The sequence below is a fragment of the Monodelphis domestica genome, chromosome 7 (genome assembly GCF_027887165.1).
Source record: "Monodelphis domestica isolate mMonDom1 chromosome 7, mMonDom1.pri, whole genome shotgun sequence".
Taxonomy (NCBI): domain Eukaryota; kingdom Metazoa; phylum Chordata; class Mammalia; order Didelphimorphia; family Didelphidae; genus Monodelphis; species Monodelphis domestica.
In genome coordinates, this window is record NC_077233.1 from 6,509,038 (window position 1) to 6,534,376 (window position 25,339).

Here is a 25,339-nt window from a genome sequence, read left to right on the forward strand (position 1 = left end):
TCTGAAAGAAAAAAGGGATCTGACTGGGAAAATGGAGAGGGACTGAGGAGGAAGTGTGGGAAAGGGCAGCAGGACACAAAGCTAAACTCTGGCTTCTTCTCACACATACACAAAACATCCCCAAAGGAACCTATTAAAAGGACCCAAGGAGGATGGCCTGCTTCGTGTTAAAAAGATCCAAGGACAAATAGGCTGCCTGCTTCATGGAAGTAAAATCCCTAGAACCTGTCAACTTCCACACAAGAAACTTTCTTAAGCTGCTCCATTTATACTCAGAGATTCCTTGAAAACACACTAACTGAACTTTCAGTTAACTCTCACGTTTCAATGCATGCACTACTCTACTGATCTTTAATATTTCTAATAACAAGTTAAAAATCTAAATATCTAAATGTACATAAACAATGGTGAGTTCTCTGAAATTTGTGTAATTATTCCTAGTCATAATTCATACAAATAGCTAACATGGCAAAGTATTTTATATCTATTAATTTCTGAGTCTCACAATAATTTTGCAAGGTCAGTTCTATGATTTATCTCCCAATTATCACTAACAACATATAGCATAGAAGAGATTATCAAGAGCCCTAGAGACTAAGCTTAGCCATGAGGAATATTACAAACTGTCACAGAGATGAGGGACACTTGGGAGCTAGGCCATGCCTTACCCTCTAAGGACAACAAAGTTCTCCCACAAATGCCCAAACCAGAATCCTAGGTTGGATGGACCCAAGCCAAGCCTCATGGCCTTCCTATGACTTCTTCTGAAGGACACTGGTGATGGCCCAAGGCAGCATGGCTTGGCTGACCATGAAACTAAACAAAACCATGGGATCTCCCTAGGACAGTGATGGCAAACCTTTTAGAGACAGAGTGCTAGGTCCTGACCACACTCTTCTCCCCCCCCCCCCCCCCCAATGAGTAACATGCCCATCTACCCTCATTGTCTCACATGGGGGAGGAAGGAAGAGCTCCCATTGGGCTGTTGGGTGGAAGAGTAGGCAGACAGGGTAGAGAGGGGAAAGGGAATGGTCCAAGTGCTCTGCTCCCCTCCACCCACCTTACCAGCTGTTCACTCCCATTGGGGTGCTGGGCAAAGGGGTGAATGATATGAAAAAATGTCATCAGGCATGGTGGAGAGGGGTACAGCTCTGCCCGAGCCCCTCTGCCTTTCTAGTAACAAACTCTGGGGGGAAAAGGAGAGGGCGACCACATGCCCACAAAGAGCACTCTGCATGCCATCTTAGGCCCCCCTGCCTTTGGTTCGCCATCGATGCCCTAGAACTTGCATAGTAGTCATTTTCTACCTGTCATTTCTCTTCAGTCTATAAAGTTGCAATAACTAACCTGTTATCAAAATGTACACAGTAAAAAAGAATTAGATTCCTTTCAGTACTTTAACTTTAACCAAAACTTGCTTTTTGCTCAGGCCATTTCCCTATCAGAACAGAACATCCCAAGCCTCAAAACTCACCTGTCCGCCTCTTTGTCTTCAGGCAGTAGGGGAGGAAAAGGCAAAGGGGGTAAGGTGGAAGTCACCAGTGGCCCATGATGCTCCTTCTCCTTGGTGCTGCCTAAGCTCGGAGTGCGAGGTTTGCTTTTCTCTTTCAGCACCCCAGGCTCCTCCTTCACAGCAGCAGCAGTAGCTGGCTGACTCTCCTTGCCCACCACAGTGCCTTTCTTGGTGGCTTTGTCCACAATCAAGTTATTTTCCACCTTTGCCACCTGCAGAGCAGGCTTCACTTTTGCCTTGTCATTTTTCAGAGTCCCACCACTGGTGGGAGACGGTGTGTGTTCAGCCTTGAGCTTTTTCAACTCCTTCACATGGTTGGCTTGAGGCGTGCTGCCCACACCTGCAGGATCTGTGCTCCCCACTTTGGTTGGAGTCGAGGTGTTGGATGCTTTGGCGTGAGCTTTGGCTGCTTCTGCAGCCCTGGCTTTCTTGTTCTTGTTCAGCTCAGCAGCCAGGCTACTCTTGAGAGTCAGGGTACTAGGAGAAATACTAGAGTGCCGACTCCGGGACCTAGATAATCTATGCCTGCTGCGGGACCTCGAATGCCTAGATGAGTAAGGGCTTCTGCTTCGAGACTTGGCAGATCGTCTGCTTGAAAAACAGTAAAGACGACATTAGCAAATGGTCAGTTTTATGGGAATCAGAGGGTACAGGGGAGGAGTGAGGGGGAGGTATTCAAAAGCTACTATTTACTTCCCAACTATATGACTAACGAGTTACCCATTTAACTTGGGATGATTTTAAGACCAAGGATTTTGAGGTGACAGCAGTGAACTCAAGTTCAACTGCCTTACTTCACAATGAGAGAAACTGAGGTCCATAAAGGTTTTAGTGCTGCACCAGCAGCAACAAAAAAACTGGATGAAGTACCCAGAGAAAATTGTTTAGAAAAGTCATATAAACAGGGTTGCCTGGTTTTCCCAAGGTCCTCTGGGCCATACTTGAGGAAACACAGGCAAGACCAGACTGGTGGTAACAGAATTCGGCAACAGCTGAAGCCAGACATCCACACCACAGTCAAGTTCAGTTAGTCTGCCTTCTCCCTGGTGGACCAAACTCCCTCTCTAGGAAGCACCTCTCCTGACCTTAGAACATATACTGCATATAAAGTCAGATAGCTTAGCAAATTAGACACAGAAAAGAGAGACTGAATTCTTACCAAATTACTATTCTATTGACATCTAAAGCATTAAGAATAATTAAGCACTTAATAACAGATGAATTATTAGAAAGTCATTAATAGCAATCTTTCAGCATTTCCAAGTATCTTAAAAACCATTATTTATCTTATCTTTACAAAACCCTGGGAGACAGTAAAGACAGGTATTAATATACACATTTAAAAGATGCAAAAACTGAGGCATATGCGGCAAAAGTCATTTGCCTAACATCATAAAAATTAATGGCAAAGACAGAATTGGAACTCCAGATCTTAGTCAAAAGTCTGGAACTAAGAAAATGCTTCATTTTGAAGAATATCACTTTCAATTTGTAAGGGCAATCATACACATTAACTCCTTTTATGCTCAAAAAGAATTCCATGAGATGGAAGCAGGGCAAATATGAATCCTGTTCTATGCATAAAAAATCTAAGGCTCAGGGAGATTAAAAGACTTATTCAGTATCACAGAAGTAGCAAAAGACATTAGTGGAAGGGCTTCACTATTGTCCTGTACCCAAACTTGCTTCTATTTTCTTCTAAGAAATATGGAAACTAATTGTCATTAGAAAGCAAAGTCAGTAACGAAACTACCTTATATCCAAATTTATAAGTTTAAAACATTACAAATTTTGCTGGCTTCTTCAAAATAACACTAAGACAATTCTCATATTCTTTTGAAGGAAAGGGTTTCATGCAACCCATATTGCAAATTCTAAAAGCTGATATTCCCAACTGTGCCAAAAGTCATTAAAATGTAGCACTGATTTAAGGAGATCAGAATTATTTTATTATTTTAAGATTATCCATTTCTCTATGATGTTTTACTTTAGATTGTATTTGTCCATTTATCTATCCTTCCCACTTTGTTTCCTCTTAATTAAAAGAATTTAAATTAAATCTTAAATAAAAGAATTTCCCCCAAATAATAGGTTTATATTTATGAATCACCCGGAATTTATTAAAAGGATATTAATGTGCCAAATATTGTGCCATGGAACCTCGAGAAGCACACATTTTGGTGGGGAAAAGAACACGTACAAATCTGGGTAGAGACAAACATCCTAAACTGTCTGGGGCAGTAGAATCTCAAAGTGTCGGGGAAAGCTTCCTGTAAAAGGGGCTACTTGGCCAGAGATTTGAAGGAAACCAGAGATTATAAAAGGCAGAAGAAATATGTACAAGGAACAATAAGGCCAGGCTAACTGGCCCATAGAATTCATGAAGGGAGGTGACCTTTATTGGTTGGAAAGGTTAATTGGGCTCAAGTTATGCAAAGCTTTCAATGCCAAATAGAAAAGTTTCATTTTGACCCTATATGTAACAGGGAGGCAGGAGGATTACTAAGTAAGAGAGTGATAAGGGCAAACTTGCACTTTAGAAACATCACTTCGGTATCTGATTAAACGATGGATGGAGTAGACTCGGAAGAAATCTAAGGAGAGAGGCAAATTAAAAGGCCAAATTCAATAGTCAATAGTGGTTGCTGAGGGACTGGGGCCACATTAGATGTGATCACTCTCAGGAGAATGGGGCTCCAAGATGTTGCCATAGGTGGAGATGGCCTGTCTCTTTACAGGGGCAGAACTGCCTGCAGGCTCTGATTGGAGCATCTGAGGTCAATCACAGACTGGGGTTTGATCAGACAATTCAGGGATTATGTCAGACCCGTGACTATAAAAAACAGAAATAACTAAGTAGGACTCAAGAAAAAATAAACCAAAAAATCCTAACATACCCCAATACTGTAGGAACCTTGGGGGTCCAGCAAAAAAAGCCAATAATGAAGTTTATTAGACTGGCAATTAAAATGTAAAAAAAGAGCAAAACAAAAGAGAAAGAACTCAATTATTGCTAGCTACTGTGGGTATAGAGAAGACCTCCATTCAAACTCAAGAGGACAATGAAGTAAAAATACCTACTTCAAACATGGGGGGAAAAAAGGCAAAAAGCTTAAAAAGCTTTTGGGAGAGCTTAAAAAATACTTCTAAAACCAAATAAGAGAAATAAGAGAAAAAAATTAAAATAAATAAAATAAATAAAAGCCAAGAAAATTCTGAACGATTATCTAAATGGAAAAAGAGATCCAGAAAATCATAGAATATAATCTAATGAGAACTAGAATTGGACAAGGAAAAGTTTGATATCCTAAGACAACAAGAAATAATGAAGCAAAATCAAAAGAATGAAATAATAGAAGAGAATATGAAAAAACTTATCACAAAAACAACTAATCTGGAAAATTGATCAAGTAAAGAAAATAAAAGAACAGCTGGACTGCAGAAAAGTTAAGATTTTTTAAAAGGGGGGTTTAGATGCTATACTCAAAGAAATCATCAAGGAAAACTGCCCGGAAGGGCTGGAGTATAATATACTATGTCTCTGCTGAAACAAAGAAAGGAGGATTAGCAATCATGATCAAAAGTTAAAGCTAAAATAGATATAATCAAAAGAGATCAACAGGGAAACTATATTATGTTAAAAAATACCATAGACAACAAAGTATTATCAATTTTAAATCTACATCCACCAAATGTTATGGCATCCAAAATTTTAACGGAAAAGTTAAATGAGTTACAGACACAAATACTTAGCAAAACAATAAGAATGGGGGAACTTTAATCTCCCCCCTCAGAACTAAAAAAATCCAACCAAAAAATAAATACAAAAGAAGTCAAGGCAATAAATGCAATCTCAGATGAGTTAAATATGATAGCTACCTGGAAAGAACTGAATGGAAAGAGAAAAGAGGATACCTTGTTCTCAGGGGTACAAAGCACCTTCAAAAAACTGACCATATATTGAGGCATGAATATATTATAGTTAAATGTAGAAAAGAAAAAATATTAACTTCAATCTTCTCAAACCATAAATAAAAATTGTATATAATAAGGGGTCATGGAAACAAAATGTAAAAAAACTAACTGGAGACAAATGTGAGATTTTAAATGGTTGAGGTCTTAAACTGTAGTGATTAAAATAGTGGAAGATATAAATTGTGATAGATATGAGAGGATGAGTAAATTTGACCGCAGAAAATATGTTTCACTACAGTGTCTTGGTTTTAAATCAAATATAAGGTGGTCGCGGGGGAAATATTCCCAATTATTCAAATACCCAATTGGGTTAAAGAGCAAATTATTGAAACAATAATTTCATTAAAGAGAATGGTGAGATAACATACCAAAATCAATGGTATATAACAAAAATACGAATTAGAGAGAAATCTGAATCTCTAAATGCTTACTTTCTTTACATGTAAAACCCAGTGGAATTGTGTTGTCAATTATGGGAGGGGGTTGAAGGGAGGAAAGAATATGAACCTTGCAAAAATGGAAAAATATTCTAAATTAACTAATAAAATTTTCAAGATGAAAAAACACACCAAAAATGAATAAACAAACGAATGAATGAATAAATAAATGCTTGTGTTGATGTAATGGGGGGGGGGGGGGGAGAAGATCAATGAAATGGGAATGCAATTGTTTAAAGCTGGGAAAAGAACAATTAAAAAATCTCCAACTAAACACCAAATTAGGAATTTGGCCCAAAAATTAAAGGTAAAAACACTTGGTTTAACAATAAGTCTAGAAGTTGGTTTTAGGAGGAAAAAAATCAACAAAATTGATATTCAAGGGTTAATATAATAAAAAGAGAAGAAAACCTAATCACTAGCATTAAAGTTGAAAAGAGTGAATAAATCACCAATGAAGATGAAAATAAAGCAATTATTAGGAATTATTTTGCTCAATTATATGAAAACAAATTTAACAATGAAAGAGAAATAAAAGAATACTTCTTATTAACTGCTTAGACTGTTTTAGAAAAAGAAATTGTCCAAGACATAAATAAAATTCCTAAAAAAAAAAATATCAGGGCCATATGGAATTGCAAATTAATTCTACCAAACATTTAAGGATCAACTAATTCCAATATTAAACAAATTATCTGAAATAACAAATAATGGAGTTTTAGCCAAACTACTTTTATGAAGCAAATATGGTGCTGAAAATCTAAACCAGGAAGAGCCAAAACAGAAAGAAAATCATTGACAATCTCATTAATGAATATAGATGCAAAAATCCTAAGCAAAACAACAAATAACTAGCTAGATGACTACAACAATGTCACAAGAAAATGCACTGTGACCTGTGACAAAACAGAATTTATACTAGGAATTCAGATTGGTTTGATATAAGGAAAACCATTAACAGAACTGATAATATCAATAACAAAAGTAATTTTTAAACCCATATGATTCTATCAATAGATACAGAAAAAGCCTTTAAAAACTCATTCCTATTAAAATCACTGGAAACTATAGGTATAAATCAATTTTTTTTCTTAAAATTGCACACACAAACAAAAAAAAAACCCTAAAACCATTAGCAATTATCTGTAATAGGGAGAAACTAGAAGCCTTCCCAATAAGATCAGAGTGAAAACAAGGATGTTTCTTATCACCAATAATATTTTAACATAATATTATAAATGCTAGCAATAGCAATAAGAAAAAGTAATTGACATAATCAGAATGGCTAAGAGGTATATATAAACTACATGTGTCTCCTCTCAACATCATAGTATATGTGGAAAATCCTAGAAATTCAACTAAAAAGGATATAAAATAAATCCACACAAATCATCATCATTTTTATATTATACTGACAAAGTCCTTCAAGAAGAGATAGAAAGAAATAGTATATTAAAATAACCATAGGTAAAAAAAAGACCTGGGAGTGTACCTGCCAAAACAAACCCAGGAATTACATGAACATAATTATAAAACACTTTTTATACAATAAAGTCAGATCTAAGTAATCAGAGAAATATTAACTGTTCATGGGTAGGCAGAGGTAATGTAATTAAAATAAAGTTCCTACCTAAACTAATCTACCCATTCAATGCCATCCCAATTAAATTACCCAAAAAAATTGTTTTATCGCGTTAGAAAAAGCAGTAATATTTGGAAGAAGAAAAGATATCAAAGGAATTAATGGGGGGGGGGCTAGGAAGGTGGTCTGCCATTATCAGATTTTAAATTTTATTATAAAGCAATAAAATATTACAATAACCTGGTAATTTTTGACAAAATCATAGATCCAGGTTTGGGGGATAAAAAAATTCACTGGTAAAAATGCTGGGATAAATGGAAACTAGTTTGGCAGAAACTATATGTAGTCTAATATCTTATACCATCTACTAAAACAAAATCAAAATGAAAACATGATCTAGACATAAAAGGAGATCCCATAAGTAAATTAGAACAGCAGGTAGCATACGATTATGTATAGCAGAGTAAAGTATTGTGAAATGTAAATGGACAGTTTTCATTATGCTAAATTGAAAATGTTTTGTACAAATAAAATAAATGTTGCCAAGATTAGAAAGAAAGCAGAAAACTGGGGAAACAGTTTTAAAGACAGTCTCTCATAGGCCTCATATCTAAAATGCAGAGAACTTTTATCAAATCTAGAAGAACTCTGTCAAAGAGCCATCCCCCAATTGATAGATAAATGGGCAAAAGATATGAACAGACAATTTTGGATTAAGAAAACAAAGCCATATATGGACATATAAAAATGTTCTAAATCACTATTGATTAGAGAAATACAAACCAAAACAACTTGGAGATTTTAACTCATACCCACTAGACTGGCTAAAATGATAATAAGGTAAAGTGGCAAATGTTTGAGGGGATGTAGGAAAACAGAGATACTAATGCATCGTTGGTAGAGCTGTGAAGTGATCCAACCATTTTGAAGAGCAATTTGGAATGACACCCAGAGTTACAAAACTGAAAATATCCTTAGACCCAGCAAATATTATTGCTGGGTCTATTCTCCAAGGAAATCAGGGAAAGAGGAAAAGAACCTATATGTTTCCAAATATTCATTGCAGCTCTCTTTGAGCTGCAATGAATATTTGGAATTTTGAGGTTTACAGTGGCAAGAAATTGAAAACTATGGTGACGCCCAATAATTGGGGAATGACTGAACAAATTGTGGTTTATGATTGTGATAGACAGTGAATTGAATAGAACCAGAACATTACACAGAGCCAAAAAATTAATGATAGAAGAAAAAACTGTAACTTACCCTCCAGAAAGTGACCAGAAAGGTAAAATATGAACCATCTTAATTTATATGTACATGTATGCCATCTTGATGATATCTATTGTGATATGGGAAGAGGGGGGACTGTGACACTTGTGGACAGGATTTATTATGCAGATATAATGAAAAGTAAGCTAAACATATAGGAGGATTCATGATTTCATTTGTATAGGATCTTCTTTTTCTTTGTATATGGAAATAAATGCTTATTGCATTTGGTTTTGTAAAATTTGGAATAATTAAAACATGGAAAAAAATAAAACTTAAGGAATTTCTGAAATCACTTTTTTCTTCCAGAACATAAAATAAATTTATGTTGTATATGTTAGGGATGTCAAGATCAAATGAAGTAATGAAATTTTAAAAATCAGACATTTCACAAATATTTTATTTTAAAAGTAAAATGCTTTAAAAATAATCAATCAATCAATTAATTAATTAAAGTAAAATGCTTCAAGAGCTTCATGTTATATTTCTGAGGATACAGGTGTATTTTGTATTTTGCTTCTCAGGCATATTTTCAATTAAAATATGATCTCATGAATCATGTTTCTGATTTTAACAATTTTTAAGAATATGAAAACTCATTTATATCTGACACTGAAGTAACAATTTTTAAAATCTATCTAGAAAATATTTTATTACAAGCCAGTCCAAACAAAATGCTTAGGTTGTGGCTTAAGAGAGCAAGGTGAAGGTCTTGAAGGTCACCTCAAAACATACCAAAAAGCAGTGGAGGGAAGACTAATCCATAGAAGGCAAATACACAGTCTGGGTCTGAAAGTGGGACCTATAAGGCAAACAGATGGGAGATCTGACAGAGCAGAATGACAAACTCTTCACTGCTTGCAGCAGAGGGGTCAAAAGTAGGATCAGGATGGAGGACTGAATGGGAACCACTGAGGCTAGTAAAGCTACCTCCATAATGAGTCAGGAAAAGCAGCAGACCAGGGGCAGCTAAAGTGGCTCAAAGGATAAATAACCAGGCCTAGAGATAGGAGAACTTGTGTGCAAATTTGGTCTCAGAGGGCAGCTGGGCAGCTAAGTGAATTCAGAGCCAGGCCTAGAGATAGGAGAGGTTCTAGGTTCAAATCGGGCCTCAGACACTTCCCTGCTGTGTGATCCTGGGCAAGTCACTTAACTCCCATTGCCAAGCCCTTACCACTCTTCTACCTTAGAACCAATACACAGTACTGATTCCAAGATGGAAGGTAAGGTTTAAAAAAATAAAATTTGGCCTCAGACAGTTCCTAGCTGTGTGACTCCAGACATTTCTCAACTTCAAATGGGAAGGAGGGAGGGAGATGATACACATTCAGTGCACAGGGACTGGAAGAAGGCTGAGACAGAGCCCAGCCTGACAGTTGCATAACTAGTGCTGTCTGCAGCAATGAGAGCCATCTGTGAGCTCCATCATCCAGTTCTAGGTCATAGATTGGTACAGAGGGAAGTAGCAGCAATCTAGGGCCTTCACTGAGAAACTAGAGAAGGAACAACCTCCTGCAAGAGAGTTGTGTGGCTCTAATCCCAGGGCAGAGCTAGAGCTAGTTCTGCTCCTTAGTCTACCAGGAGAGCCTACAGCAAAATGGGGCTAGCAGTTCAGTCTCCCAGAAGAGGCAGAACTTCCAGTGACATCCAGGGGCCTTCAGTGACCAAATTCAGCAGCAGGCAATGACCTTCACAAGGAATGACAAGCCAAAGACTCAGGCTTGGGTCAAGGAAACACAGGACTCAGACCAAGGGAAAGCACTGAAAATTTTCAGGCCTTCAAATGGAGCTGAGAAGGCAGCAGAATTATGTAAAAGAATCAATTGAAAGCAAGAGATGAAAAAAATGGGAAAAAAGAAGCAAGAACAAGGAAGATATGAAAAGAAAATTAGCAGCTTGGAAAACGAGGAACGAAACCTTATTTGTTCATTCATTTTTCAGTTGTCCCAACTCTGTGACCCATTTGTAATTTTCTTATCAAAGATCTTGGAATGGTTTGCCATTTTATTCTACAGCTTATTTTACAGATGGGAAACTGAGGCAAACAACATTAAATGGTTTACCAAGGGTCACACAGTTTATAGGTGTCTGAAACCAAATATGAACTCGAGAAGATGTGTTCCTGCTTTCAAGCCCAGCACTCTATGTACTCTGCCACCTAGCTGACCTACTGAAGTATTAAAAAAAAAAAAACCTTAAGACACCAAGGAATCAGTAATAAAACAAAGTCGAAAACCTGAAAATATAGAAGAAAATGTGAAACATCTCATAGGAAAATAGGAATATTTCCAGAAATCATAAATGAAAACTTCCCAGGTATCTTAGAAGCAAAAGACAATGTACAAATTGAAAAAAATCCATCAGTTACTTCCTAAATGAAACCCCAGAATGAAAAAACTCCGAGGAATATTGTAAGTAAAGCAGCCATAAATAAAAAATTCTTAGAGACACAATCAGGATCATAGAATATTGAACAGCTAGGTGACAGTGAACAGAGTGCCAAGGTAGAATCACCAAAACATGAGTTCAAATCCTGCTTCAGACTCTGACTAGCAATATGACCCTAGGCAAATCACTTCATTTCCTTTTACCTCATTTTCCACATCTGTAAGATGAAGATAACAGCACCTCTCTCCCAAGGTTGTTGTGAGAATCAAATGAGACAATAAATTGTAAAACTCGATATAAATGTTAGCAATTATTATCATTGTTACATTCTTATATGAGGAGATGATACAAGTAGCCCTTTATCATCCCCAGAGGTCAGAGAGGAAGTATAGTTAGACAAAAGATCTGGATATAATTCCATTATGTTTAGGGTAGGAAAGAAGAAAGCACTGGCACAGGGGGGAAGGGATAGGATAATAGGGAGAATTATTTCTCATAAATGTGATTATATGAGGAGAGTATAGTAGAGGGAGAGGGATGCAGGTATTAAGCCTCATTCTTATCTGAACTGTTTCAAGGATGGAAGAATACACATATTCACAGTTAAGTACAAAATTATCTCTTACCCAACAGAGAAATACAAGGGGAAGGGCTGAAGAGAAAGGAAGAGGGAAGAGGGAAGTAAGAGAGAGGTAATTCAAAGGAGACATTAGACAGAAGCAAAATAAAACTCTTTATGAGTCCACAAAGGAAAAAAAGGAAAAATATAAGAGAAAGAAAGGGACAAGAGGAAATATACAATAGCAATCATAACTGTAAATGTGAATGGGATAAAACTCACCAATAAAAGGGAAGAGGATTAGCAGAATGGACTAGAAATCAGAATCCAAAAATATGTTCTTTACAATAAATACATGTGAAATAGATACACCCAGTAAAAATCAGGAGATTAAGCAGAATCTATTATACTTCAACTGATGTAAAAAAGAAAAAAATACCAGGGGCAATCATGATCTCAAAGCAAATACAACAGACTTAATTAAAAGAGATAAAGAGAGAAAACTACATTTTGATAAAAAAAAATACCATACCATAAACAAAGAATTCATATCAATACTGAATATATATACCTCTATCTGTTCATGGAAAAGTTAAATGAGTTACAGAAGAAAATGGTAAAATTATAATAGTAGAGGGCCTCAATTTACCCCTCTAAGACCAAATGTAACCAAAAGAAAAGTTGAGAACCTGAACAAACTTCTAGAAAAGTTAAATATGTTAGACCTCTGAAGAACTACAAATTGGATTAGAAAATAGCATACCAATTTCTCAGCTATACAAGAACCCTAACAAAAACTGACCACATATTAGAGCATAATAACACAAACAAATGCAAGAAAAGTAGAAATATTAAACTTCTCTTTTTACCAACAATAATGCATTAAAAATTCCATTCAAATATGATTGGGGATGTAGACTCTAAATGATCGCCCTAGTGCAAATATCAATAATATGGAAATAGGTCTTGATCAACAACACATGTAAAAAAACCCAGTGGAATTGAGCACTGACTACGGGAGGGCAGTGGGGAAGGGGAGGGAAAGAACATAATTCTTGTAACCATGGAAAAATATTCTAAATTAATTTAATAAAATTTTCAAAAAAGTTTTAATTTTAAAAAATGTCTTTAAAGGAAAGACTAATTTGGAAACTAATCTTAAAGAATAATGTGTAGGTCAAAGAAAAAAAAACAACAACCCAGAAATAATCAATATCATTAGAGATAATGACAAGAAGATGACAACACAGAAAAATCAGTTAGACTTTGGGAAAATGTTATATGTCTAAGTTCTTTTATCAATAAAAAGGAGAAAGACTAGATGAATAAATTAGGCATACAACTAAAAAAACCTGAAAGCTAATGAACATTCTAAATTAAACACCAAAATAAAAATCAAAGGCAAGATGAACAAAACTGAAAGATTTTTTTAAAAAGGTCACTTTACTAATCACTGAAAATTGGAGGTGCTTTTTGAAGTGGCAAAAAATTGGAAATAACATGGGGATATCATCAATTGGGGAATGACTGAACTAGGTATATAGCATATGATTGTGATGGAATACTATTGTACTATAAGAAATGACAGGCTGTGTATGGGGTGTTCAGGGAGGGGTAGTATCTCTGGTATGGAGGGCTTGTCATGCCCTCTTAGGGCAGCTCTCCAACCTCTGATCCCCAGCTCTCACGTGTGGCTCCCAGTAGCTGCTAGCACGTGGCAGCAGCCACACCCTGGGCAACAGCTTTGGCAGGCCGGCTAAACCTTGTGAGGGTAGCCATCGGGTCGACATCGACCCCTGGTGAACCAGAGCTTTGCTCACCCAGCATGTGAAGACTGCTTTGGCGGAACAGATGGAAGAAACCAATAAGAAGGTTCAACGGCTGAGAGGGCGACGCAGCAAAGCATTGTAGAGTGCTCAGGGCGTGATGGAGCACAAAGGACAACACGGCCATCCAGTGCAGCTGAGGAAGTCTCCAGGTGTAACGACTTTTCGTGCCACTGGACCCAGGCTTCCAATGCCGAGAGAGTGGGACTGTCTCTGTGCACCAACTTTTCCACTTAAATCTCCTTCACGCACAAGTGTCTTTGTGCACACTCATCTACCATAGATGAAAACGCACAAAGACAATCGTCATCCTCGGTTACCGAGAGACTGCTACTATACTATCCTATAAGAAATGACAAGCAGCTGGGTAGCTCAGTGAATTGAAAGCCAGGCCTAGAGACAGGAGGTCCTGGGTTCAAATCTGGCCTCAGACACTTCCCAGCTGGGTGACCCTGGGCAAGTCACTTCACCCCCATTGCCTAGCCCTTACCACTCTTCTGCCTTGGAACCAATACACAGTATTGATTCCAAGATGGAAGGGAGGGAAAGTAGAGAAGTGAGGGAGGGAGGCATGGAGGAAGGGAGGGAGGGAGGAAGGAAGAAAGGAAGGAAGAAAGAAATTACAAGCAGGATGATTTTGGAATAAACTGGAAAGATTTACATGAACTGATACAAAGTGAAGGGAGCAGAATGAGAACAGTTACAGTGACAGCAATTTTTTTTAATGACCAAGAATGGAGCAATCCAAGACAATCTAAGAGACTCATAATGTCATTGTCCTCCAACAAAGAAGTGATGGAGTCTGAATATAAACTGAAACATACCATATTTCCCTTTCTTCTTTTTGGTTTTGTTTGAGATCTTCCACAAAATGACCAATATGGAAAAAGGCTTTACATGATTGTACACGTAAAATCTATATGAGATTTCGTACTATCTCACAAAGGGGAAATGGTGTAAAAAAAAAGTTGGGAAAGAGTTTGGAACTCAAATTTTAAAAAATGAATGCTTAAAAATTGTTTTTACCTGTAATTGGAGGAAAATAAAATATTTTAAAACTAGGAGCTGGTTTAAAAATAAAATAATCAGTTAGCTAATTTACCAAGCCAAATAACCAATATCAAAAATGGAAAAAGCAAATTAATACCCATGAGGGATAAAAGCAATTATTAAGAGTTATTTTGCTGGATAGCTGGGTGGTACAGTAGACATAGCACCAGGCCAAGAGTTAGGAGGACCTGTGTACAAATTTGGTCTCAGATACTTCCCAGCTTTGTGATCCTGGACAAATCACTTAACCCTATTTGCCTAGTAATTTGTCCATCTGCTTTAAGAGTATTAGTAAGACTCACACCCTACACCAAGATAAATTCAGAATGGGTGAATGACTTGAATATAAAAAAAGGAAACTATAAGTAAATTAGGTGAACACAGAACACAGAATAGCATACTTGTCAAATCTTTGGGAAAGCAAAGATAAGACCAAACAAGAGTTAGAAAAAATTACAATATGTAAAATAAATAATTTTTATTACATTAAAAAGGGGTTGTACAAAGAAAACCAATGCAACCAAAATTAGAAGGGAAGTAACAAATTGGGGGAAAAATCCTTATGACAAAAAACTGACAAAGGTCTAAAATTACTCAAATATATAAGGAGCTAAATGAATTATACAAAAAAAATCAAGCCATTCCCCATTTGATAAATAGGCAAGGGACACGGGCTGCTGGGTAGCTCAGTAGATTGAGAGCCAGGCCTAGAGATGAGTGGTACTAGGTTCAAATCTGGTCTCACACTTCCCAGCTGTGTGACCCTGGGCAAGTCATTTAACCTCCATTGCCTAGCCTTTACCCCTTCTTCTGCCTTAGAACCAATACACAGCATTGATTCCAAGACAGAAGGTATGGGTTTAAAAGAAAATAGGTAAGGGATATGAATAGGCAATTTTCAGATAAAGAAATCAAAACTATCAATAAACACATAAAAAATGTTCTAAATCTCTTATAATTAAAGAAATGCAAATCAAAATTACTCTGAGGTACCACCTCACACCTAGCAGATTAGCTAACATGACAGCAAAGGAAATTATAAACATTGAAGAGGGTGTGGCAAAATTGGGACATTAATGCATTGCTGGTAGAAGCTTTAAAAGACTGCCCGCCCTTTGATCCAGCCATAGCACTCCTAGATTTATACCCCAAAGAGATCATAGGGAAAAAGACTTGTACAAGACTATTCATAGCTGCGCTCTTTGTGGTGGCAAAAAAATGAAAAATGAGGGGATGCCTTTCAATTGGGGAATGGCTGAACACATTGTGGTATGTGATGGTGAAGGAATACTATTGTGCTGAAAGAAATGATGAACTGGAGGGATTCCATGCGAACTGGAATGACCTCCAGGAATTGATGCAGAGCGAAATGAGCAGAACCAGGAGAACCTTATACACAGAGACTGATACACTGTGGTACAATCGAATGTAATGGACTTTTTCTGCAGGAGCAATGCAATGACCCAGGACAATTCTAAGGGACTTAGGAGAATGATGCTATCCAGTAGTGAGGAGGCTCTCCCTCCTAGATAGTGTCTCTCCTCTGAGTTTCATTGACACTACTCTCTCTTAGTTATGGTCCTACTGTCTCAGCCTCTTTTGATGGATAATCTTCCAGAAAAGTAGGTCAGATTTCCTGTTCTTCTCTACATCAATTTCCAGATTAATCCATTAGTATCTCTCCACAAATCTGTATCTCCTACCCTACTCTTTCGAGTTCCAGTCTCAATGTCAACAGCTTATCAAGTAGCTCAAAATGGATGCCTCATAAAAACATGAAACTTATGATGTCCAAACTAGAATTTACAACATGTTTCTCCCCAAACTCACCTCTGCTCTGAACTTCCCCTACAGCCCTATAAGGAGCCCAATTGTCTTCTGATTATCTGCTTTTACATCCTTGGTGTCACCCTTCATTCTTCCCTCTTTCCTTCAGCCCATAAAGTCAATGATTAGTTGCCAAACCTTGTCATTTCTATCTCTACAAGATTCCTCACATCCATCCCCTTAATTCTACCTACACAGCCACTATATACATTCCCTCAGCATCTCTCATCTGCATTACTTCCTGCAAGAGCCTAACTGTTCTCCCTGATTCAGGTCTCTCCCCTCTCCATCACTAGAGTGGTCACAATAGCAAAGAAAGAACTTTCCTCTAAATCAGAGGAATATTTTGAACCAAGGAATTGGGGTGAGAATGCATAAGATGTGTTTGTGCACAAGAGGTAGACCAGATTTTTCTGGTAGCTTTTGTTGGATATGGTATGAGTCAAATACTATTCTAAGGCATGAAAGAGTGCCCCATTCATAAGTTAAAATCGCGTAAGAGCCCTAAAAAGATGTAACAAGTTTTTGCTCCTCTGATTATACTATCAATTGAGGCTTTAAGTAAATGTATGCTGTTCAGTGGTATTTTCTATGGTCAAAGAGAATACAGATGTAAAAATGGAGACTTGAATCCAGGACTCCAATCCCCAGAAGTCCTTGCTCCACTTCCCCAGAATGCTTTGTAATCTCACTGAATTCTCACCTGGGCCAAGAGCAAATTATTATTTAAAGGGTCTCCGCCTACTGGGTCTCTCCCTTTCCTACTTCCGCTTTGGAGCAGACCCGTCTCAAGATGTGAGTGAAATCTGAATTGGGCTCTTGGTCCACCTGGCACATGCCTTTCTTACTTGTATGTTCTTAAATTCCTTATCTTAAATAAAACTCTAAAAATATAATACTCCTTGCAGAGAGAAACTAATTTCTACCTGCCTCAGTTTCACCAAAATTTTAATCTTTACACAGAATAAGGAATTCAAATGGTATGGGTCTCCTCCCCCCAACTTATGTTTGTAGGTAATACAGTACAGATTGAATTAATCCCTTAAACAATGCAAAGCATCCTAAGTGGGATCTATAATAGCCCAAGGATATGACCCAACTATCTACACAGGAAAACTCAAGAGGATGAAGCCTGCTTGCCATCCAGATGATCATCTGCAACTGGGTGACCAGCAGAGAGAGAGGATGATGTGGGCTCAGAATTAATTAGGAGAGCTGGTTGCTTTGCCACCATTGGAAAACAGAGGACTGCTTTTAGTGCCCTTGAGTTTTTCTGTGAAATAAACATCTATCATAGCAACATCGATGTTGTTCTCACAACAGTAGGTTCCTAGAAGTTAAGGAATACCATTGTCCAAAGGATCCAGTTGCAGATCAGAAAAAAGGCAAGAGAGGTACATAGTGAGTGCAGGGGAGAATCACAGTCTCTCTGCCCCTCAGTTTCCTCATTCTGGCTGGACTCAAAGAACCCCAAGTTCCATTCCAGTTCAAAATCCACCATCCTAGGATTCTAAGATTCTAAGATTTGCGCAGAAGACACAGGGGAAAGATGCTGTGCAACTCTAGGGGGTATTCTATTTGCACACCAGAGATGGTACACCTGACACAGTGATCTTCACATCTGCTGCCCAGAGACTTCCAGGGAGCTTTGCAGAAGAGTTTGAGCATCAGTTTACCCAAGGATGGCTTAATCAGAAGACCAGCTCTAATCAATGTGGCATCTTTAGCAAGATCCCAATAGTAAAAGTGAATAGTAAAATGTACTGCCACAACAGTTTTGAAGGTCTTTAAGATTTGGTCACTTGGAAGCAATTGGGTTCTGAAAATCTGGGATGAGCTATGCAATGTGAAGTGAACAGAACCAGAACAATCTACACAATAACAAGGCTGCAGTGACAATCAACTGTGAGAGACTTAGCTATACTCTGGTCAATACAATGATCCACCACAACTCCAAAAGACTTGTAATAAAAAATGCAATCCACTTCTACATTGAGCACTGATGAACTCAGAGAGCAGATTAAATAAAATTCATCATTTTCTCTTGCCCCTCCCTCTATAAAATTTAAACTAATATCCAATAGCTCCAAGTATTATATTTTATGAGATTTATTAGAAATCAATTGAAGTAGAAGAAATAACAGAACAAAAGTAAAAAATGCCTGAGTAAAAACACATGGGTAAAATTCTCCCGCCTGGCTCTCACCCAACCTCCAAAACCATCTTTCCTGGAGCAGAGAGGGCAGGGCTACACCAAAATACATCCCCCTCCTATGTTAGCATGTAATGTGAGATGGAAAATGGGAAGCTGGGAAAGAGTTTGGGGAGAAAATTCTAATTACACACCCCCAACAGGGCTAATGTGGAAATGTTTTGCATAATTGTATATATGCATAATAAGTATCAAGTTTCTTGCCTTCTCTATGGGTGAGGAGGAAAAAGGTGAAACTAAAAATAAAATTTAAACTGAAAAAAGAAGGATATTTGGTCATCTATAAAACTCTAAAACTACAAGTACACTAGGCCTGTAGAGTAGTCATATAAACTACTATACCTAGTGTAAAAGGTTTCATTTTTATTCTTTCTTAAAAAGTCCTTTTAGGTTGTACCCCCCCCCCCAAGGATTTCATATGCCCTGCCAAATAGTTCATCAAAGGTGGGAGAACCAGTTCAAGATGATAATGACAAGGAGGGCACTGAAATCATGACAGAGGATTATCATTTTTTGTATTAATGAACAATACTAGTTCTATGAGCCAATTGGTTGTAGTTCTTTTCCAAGAACTGTAGGAGCACCACTTCTGGTCTGGTCAACCAGCAGATCCATCTAGTTAGGCTCGGGGCACCAATAAAAGGGGGCCCCTACAAATGAACAGCTTATGGGGCAGGGCACACTGCCCTTCACTGACAACTGCACTAAACACATTTCAATGGTTCTGAGAAAGGCCAGGGAACTGGAGTCCAGCTGGGAAAGAGTTCCATGCAGCATACAATTCTAGGCAATGTGCCCAGCAATACTAGGAAAAGAAGGTGACCTTCAAGGAATTCCAAACAATGGCAGGATTAGACAGAACCAGTCAAAAGCTCCCCAAAAGCTACTGAAGAGAGAATAGAGGTTGTTGAAGACCTCATCACTCTTACCCTAACTTGTACTCACAAGTTCCAGATCAAAGTTGGCACCAGTTTTTCAATTACCCATAAAAGATTTCAGTAGTACTGACTGACTCTTACCAATCCCTTAAAAGTTAAGAAAGCCAAATGGGCAGCCAGGGATCCCCACTGACAAAGTTGTAAAGAAGCCCACAGGAAGACCAAAGTCAGTAAGGACCATTTTCTCAGCTGACAGGTTTGGATTGGGTTGTAATAATTGGGTGGGTCAATGTACAGGACAGCTCTTAAGGCCAGAATGTGCCAACAGAGTTCAAGTAGAAGATGAGTCAAACTCATGTTTCTTTGTGAGACTGACCTCTTGGATCGTCATTTGCCTCATGGCCCTCTGTCCCTGGAGCTCCCTCTGAGATGTCACTCTAGAGTATCACACACCTTTCTTACCCATATTATCTCAGTCACTTTCTCAGCTCTCAGGAGTCCATTTTGTCTTCCACACAGACAAGGATCCCAAATCTACATCGCTAGCCTTATTCTCACAAACTGTAATCTTGCTTCATTTTTGCCAGTAGAAGACATCCTCAGTATTCAAATATATCTTTACAGGGTAGAACACTGAACCAACTCAATTTAGATGAAATTTAAAATAGGTAATATAAATCATCAGATTTTTTAAAAATCAACTTCACAAATACTGGATGGGAAAAGTGTGACAAGCAAATTTTCTTTAAAAAAAAAGGGGGGGGGGTTGCTAGATTACAAACTCAAATTAAGTCAGCAACGTGATATGGCAGCCAAGCTAATAAATTCAGTCTTAGACTACACTCAGAGCATCCAAGATTAGAGATGAGAGTCCCCATTGTACACCACTCTGACTAGACATTAAGTACATTATCAGATTTAATAATAATAGCTAATATTTATACAGCACTTACGTGCTAATAAGCACTTTACAATTCTTATCTCATTGATTTGGGAACTAGGTGGCACAGTGGATGGAGCATTGGCCCTAAAGTCAGGAAAGCCTGAGTTCAAATACAACTTCAGATAGCTACAAAGTTCCAACATGGCCTTGATCAATTCACTTAACCTCCATTAGCCACAGTTTCCTTAACTTTAAAATGGAGGTAATCTTAGCACTTACCTCCAAGAGTGGTTGTGAGGAATTAAATGAGACAATATCTGTAAAGTGCTTAGCAGAGAACTTGGTACATAGTGGTGCTATAAAAATGCCAGCTATCATCATTACTAAGAGGGCTCCAAATAGATCTGATCAGTGACACATGTAAAACCCAGTGGAATTGCTCGATGGCTATGGAAGGGGGGTGAGAGGAGCGGAGGGAAAGAACATGAATCATATAACCATGGAAAATTATTCTAAATTAATTAAACTTAAAAAATAAATTTTTTTAATTTTAAAAATTAAAAAAAAAAGAGGGCTCCAGCAATCTGTAAAGCATCCAGAAAAGGATTCATATCATATGCAGATCTCTTGAAAGAACTTGGGATATATCACTGAGAAAACACGATAGCAGGATTAAAGTGCTTGAAGGGCTCAGCTGTCAAGTTCAAGATGAATTAACTTGTCTTGCTTAGAATCAAATCTGCTCAGTGAGTCAGCGGTCAAGAAGCATTTATTAAACAGCTCCTTAGGTGCCAGGCACTGCAGGAAGCCATGAGAATACTGAACAAGAAAAGTCAAGCCAGGCCCTGCCTTCACATTCAAGTGGAAACAACAACATTCAAATAAGCAGGCACACACAAAATACATGAAAATGGGAAGTAATGGGGGCAGGGAGACTGTACAAAAGACAGAAGGTGGGACACGAGCAGGAGACAGCCAGGAGGCAGGAGGGACAGCCAGTCAGAATGCCTGGCTGGGAGAAAGGACCATCGTGTTCAAGAGGTCAGCATCTCTGGTCCATTAAGTATGCAGAAGGGAAGAAATCAGAAGACAAGACTGGAAGAGTAAGGACTTCAGAAGTCAAATGGAGGACACTTTATTTTTTCCTGGAGGTAATGAGAAGCCTCAAGAGTTGACTAAGAAGAGGGGGTGATGCAGTCAGGCCTGCATGTCAGGAAGGTCACTTCAGAGCTGGACAGAGGATGGAGTAAAACAGGGAAGGCCTTAAAGCAGAGGAACCAAGTGGCAGGCTGGCAAGGTAGCCCGAGCATGAGGTGCTGCCTGCGCCATACTGGTGACTTTGAGTACAGAAAAGGGAGTTATATGAAATGTTGTGAAGATGGCAAAGACAAGACTTGGGAAAAGATTAGCTTATGTGGAAGGAATGCGAATAAAGAGGAGAGGAAGAGCCCTAAGCTGCGAGCCTGAATGACTAGGAGGAAAGGGGTGCCTTTAAGGAATAAGCAAAGTTTGTAGGGAAAGATAAGGAGCTCAGTTTTGAAGATGCTGCATCTGCAATGTCTAGAGGACATCCAATTCCAAAGGTCCAGTTTGGGATTAGAGACAGGAATTCAAGAGAGAGGTTATATCTGGATAAACATCTCTGAAAATCATCTGCCTAGAGATGACAACTCATCTATGAGTTAATGAGAGCACTAAGCAAGATAGTACAGAGGGAGAAAAGATGGACAAGGACTGAGCCTAAAGCAGGCACCCCTCCCCCCCATTAGTGGACATAACCCAGAGGAAGATCTAGCCAAAGAGACTAAGATGAAGCAATGAGACATGAAGGATGAAAACTGGGAGCAGTGCCATGAAAACCTACACAAGAGAATATCCAAGAGAAGAGGGTGATTGACAGTGTCAAAGCCTGCAAAGAAGTCAAGAAGGATGACAATAAAAGCCATTAGATTAGGGACAGCTAGGTGGCTCAGTGGAGAGAGCCAGGCCTTGAGAGGGGAGGTCCTAGGTTCAAATCGAAACAGATACTTCCTGACTGTGTGACCCTGAGCAAGTCACTTATCCCCCATTGCCTAGCCCTTGCTATTCTTTTGCCTTGGAATCAATACACACTATTAATTCTAAGATGGGAGGCTAGGGTTTAAAAAAAAAAAAGGTAAATGCTGTAATATTCCAAGGAACAGTCAAGGCCCAAAAGGAGAAATATGAGAGGACAACCTCCCACCCCACATTTTTGTGGAAGTGAGATGTATACAAGTGTAGAACACTTCATTACTCTCAGACTTCTCTTTTTCTTAAAAAATGATTATTTATTATATTGGCTGATTCTCTTGGAGAAGAGAGTATATGGGAGGAGGAATCCAGTGAATTGAAAAACTAAAGATTTCCGTAAAAAAGCACTTAAGATATAATGATAAAAGATTATAATCAAATAAAGGAACGTTCAAGGTTTGTAAAAATGGAAATGGAATATCTGGATAATGGCAAGATCAAGGGTAAGATCATTGAGTCAAGAACCAGACTGACAAACCTGAAAGTTAGGATGTTGGATAAAGAGTGTGTATATGTATGTGTGTGTGTGTGTGTGTGTGTGTGTGTGTGTGTGTGTGTGTGTGTGTGTGTGTGTGTTTTAAACCCTTACCTTCCATCTTGGAGCCAATATTGGCTCCAAGGCAGAAGAGTGGTAAGGGCTAGGCAATGGGGGTCAAGTGACTTGCCCAGGGTCACACAGCTGGGAAGTATCTGAGGCCACATTTGAACCTAGAACCTCCCGTCTCTAGGCCTGGCTCTCCATCCACTGAGCCACCCAGCTGCCACCCTGATTCCTGTGTAAAGTCCCAGTAGGGCAAAGTTTGGGAACAAGAGGAAAAGTTGTGAGCCAGGCATCGAACTCTGAGAAAGGAAGAAAGTTCCAGAGGCTGGCAGGTTACAGCCTTCAGAATCTTGGACTGTGATAATTTTCAATGAAAGCAGCTTTCTTAAAAGGAGAGTTTACTCAGTGATGTTCAAAGTAGAGTCTAGGAGGGGCAATGGAGATAAAGAACATTCCAACGGAAGCCTAACTTGGGACCACTACCTGCTCCAATTCCAAGAGAGCTACTACAAAGGCCATAGGTAAAGTTCTCAAGCAGCCAATCAATCAACTCCATCAAGGGCGCAGCTTCTCCACTCTAGACTGCTAATGGAATCAGGCAGCTCTGAAAGACTAGATGAGAACAGTCTGAGAGTTGATCTAAAATGAATTATCTCCTACTGAACCAGCAGCCCCCTGCTAGGAAGAACAAGACTTGCTTCAATGCCCAAGCCCTCTGATCTTCTCCATCCTTTACCCTAAGAAGCTATGAAACTCAAGGTAAGGGCTGATGCTCAAGTATTATTACGTCCCAAAAAATGCAGCAGCATGTCTTGGCAAGGATTCACACAATTACACAATGTAGAGCTGAAAGGCACTGAATGCAAATCCTTCGTTTGTTTTTAAATCCTTACTTTCCATCATATAATTGATACTGTACATTAATTCCATGGCATAAGAGTAGTAAGGGCTGGACAATGGGGGTTAAGTGACTTTCCCAGGGTCACACAGCTAGGAAGTGTCTTGGGGCCAGGTTTGAACCCAGGAATTCCCTTTCTAGGCTTTCCTCTCTATCCATTGAGCCACCTCACTGCTCCTCAAACTTCTCATTTTATAGGAGAAAAATGAAGTTCAGAGAAGCTGAAAGACCACCAAAGTAATAAATAAACATTTATTAAGCTCTTAATATGTTCCAAGAACTATGCTCAGGGCTGGGGATACAAAGGGCGGCAAAAAAAAAAAGTCCCACCCTCAGTAATGTACTCTCCGATGGGCAGAAGCCACATGCGATTGCATTGTGCACACCACACATACATACTTGGACATAAGTGTGTACAACACGAAGTACAGACAGAGCAGAGAGGGTAATCCGAGCAGGGTAGGAGCCTGGCTGAGGCCCAAAGAGAGGGCAAGGCTGGAGCCACCAGGCAGGGAAGAGGGTGGAGAGCACTCTGGGCACAGGGACAGGCAATGCCAAAGCACCATAGGATGAACACATGGAGTTGAGCCCACAGGACGAGCCCCTGGAGTCGAGCCAATGGTACAAAAGTGGCAAAGGGCAAGTGGAGAAAGGCCAGTGCCCAAGGACCTTGGAGCTGACAAGGAGCTGCTAGGGTCTCTCTCTGTGCAGGGAGAGCTCCACTGTCAGCTCTCATTTTAAAGGTAACCCTGGCGGCCAAGGACAGGATGGTTTGGAGATGGAGGAGTTCAGGCTGAGGCCAGAGGGACTAAAGGCTTTGGCAGTGACTGAGATGGCAGGAGAAGCCAGGGCCTTCCTCAGAAGCAGAAGCCCCTGCTCTACCCCATACGACACACTGCCTGTGTGGGAGTCATCTCTGCATCTCCAAAAGGGAGTGCCTATGACGAAATAACTCTTAGACATCACCTAATCTGTGTTTCCAATGTTCATAGCTCAACCAGATCTTGGGACACCCGAATGGTCGGGGTTTCTCTCCATTTACACAGTCAAGAAAACTGCTGGGGGAGGGGGGAACTTCATTCTAAGATATGGAAGAAACCAAATCAGATTTCCAAGAATAAGAGAAATAATCAGGGTAGTTTTCAAAGGGAAAAATCAAAACTGACAGCCAAATTTAAAAAACACTCTCTAAGTCACTACTACAGAAATTCTCACCTCAAACTCACTGAATTGGCTAAGATGTTGGAAAGGAAAAGGACAAACACGAGGGAAATGTGGGAAAACCAAAGGGCCCCTTGGTGGAGCTTTGAAATAGATCAGCCATTCTGGAGAGCTGTTGCCAAGATGCGCAAGCCCAAAAGCTATTAAACTATGTCTCAACACTGTTGGGTCTATCCCCCAAAGAGATTACAAAGAAAGGAAAAAGATCTTTATGTACAAAAACACTTA

The 25,339-nt window shown here is 38.9% G+C and overlaps 1 protein-coding gene across 2 annotated transcripts in view; it reads right to left on the minus strand.

Annotated features, from left to right (window-relative positions):
* CDK13 (cyclin dependent kinase 13) overlaps window positions 1-25,339 on the minus strand; it is a 114,763-nt gene that overhangs the window by 77,717 nt on the left and 11,707 nt on the right. For both annotated transcript variants that reach the window (XM_056804125.1, XM_056804124.1), the window contains exon 2: window positions 1,475-2,101. In XM_056804125.1, the coding sequence (XP_056660103.1) occupies window positions 1,475-2,101 (627 nt within the window). The remainder of the gene's footprint in view (window positions 1-1,474; window positions 2,102-25,339) is intronic.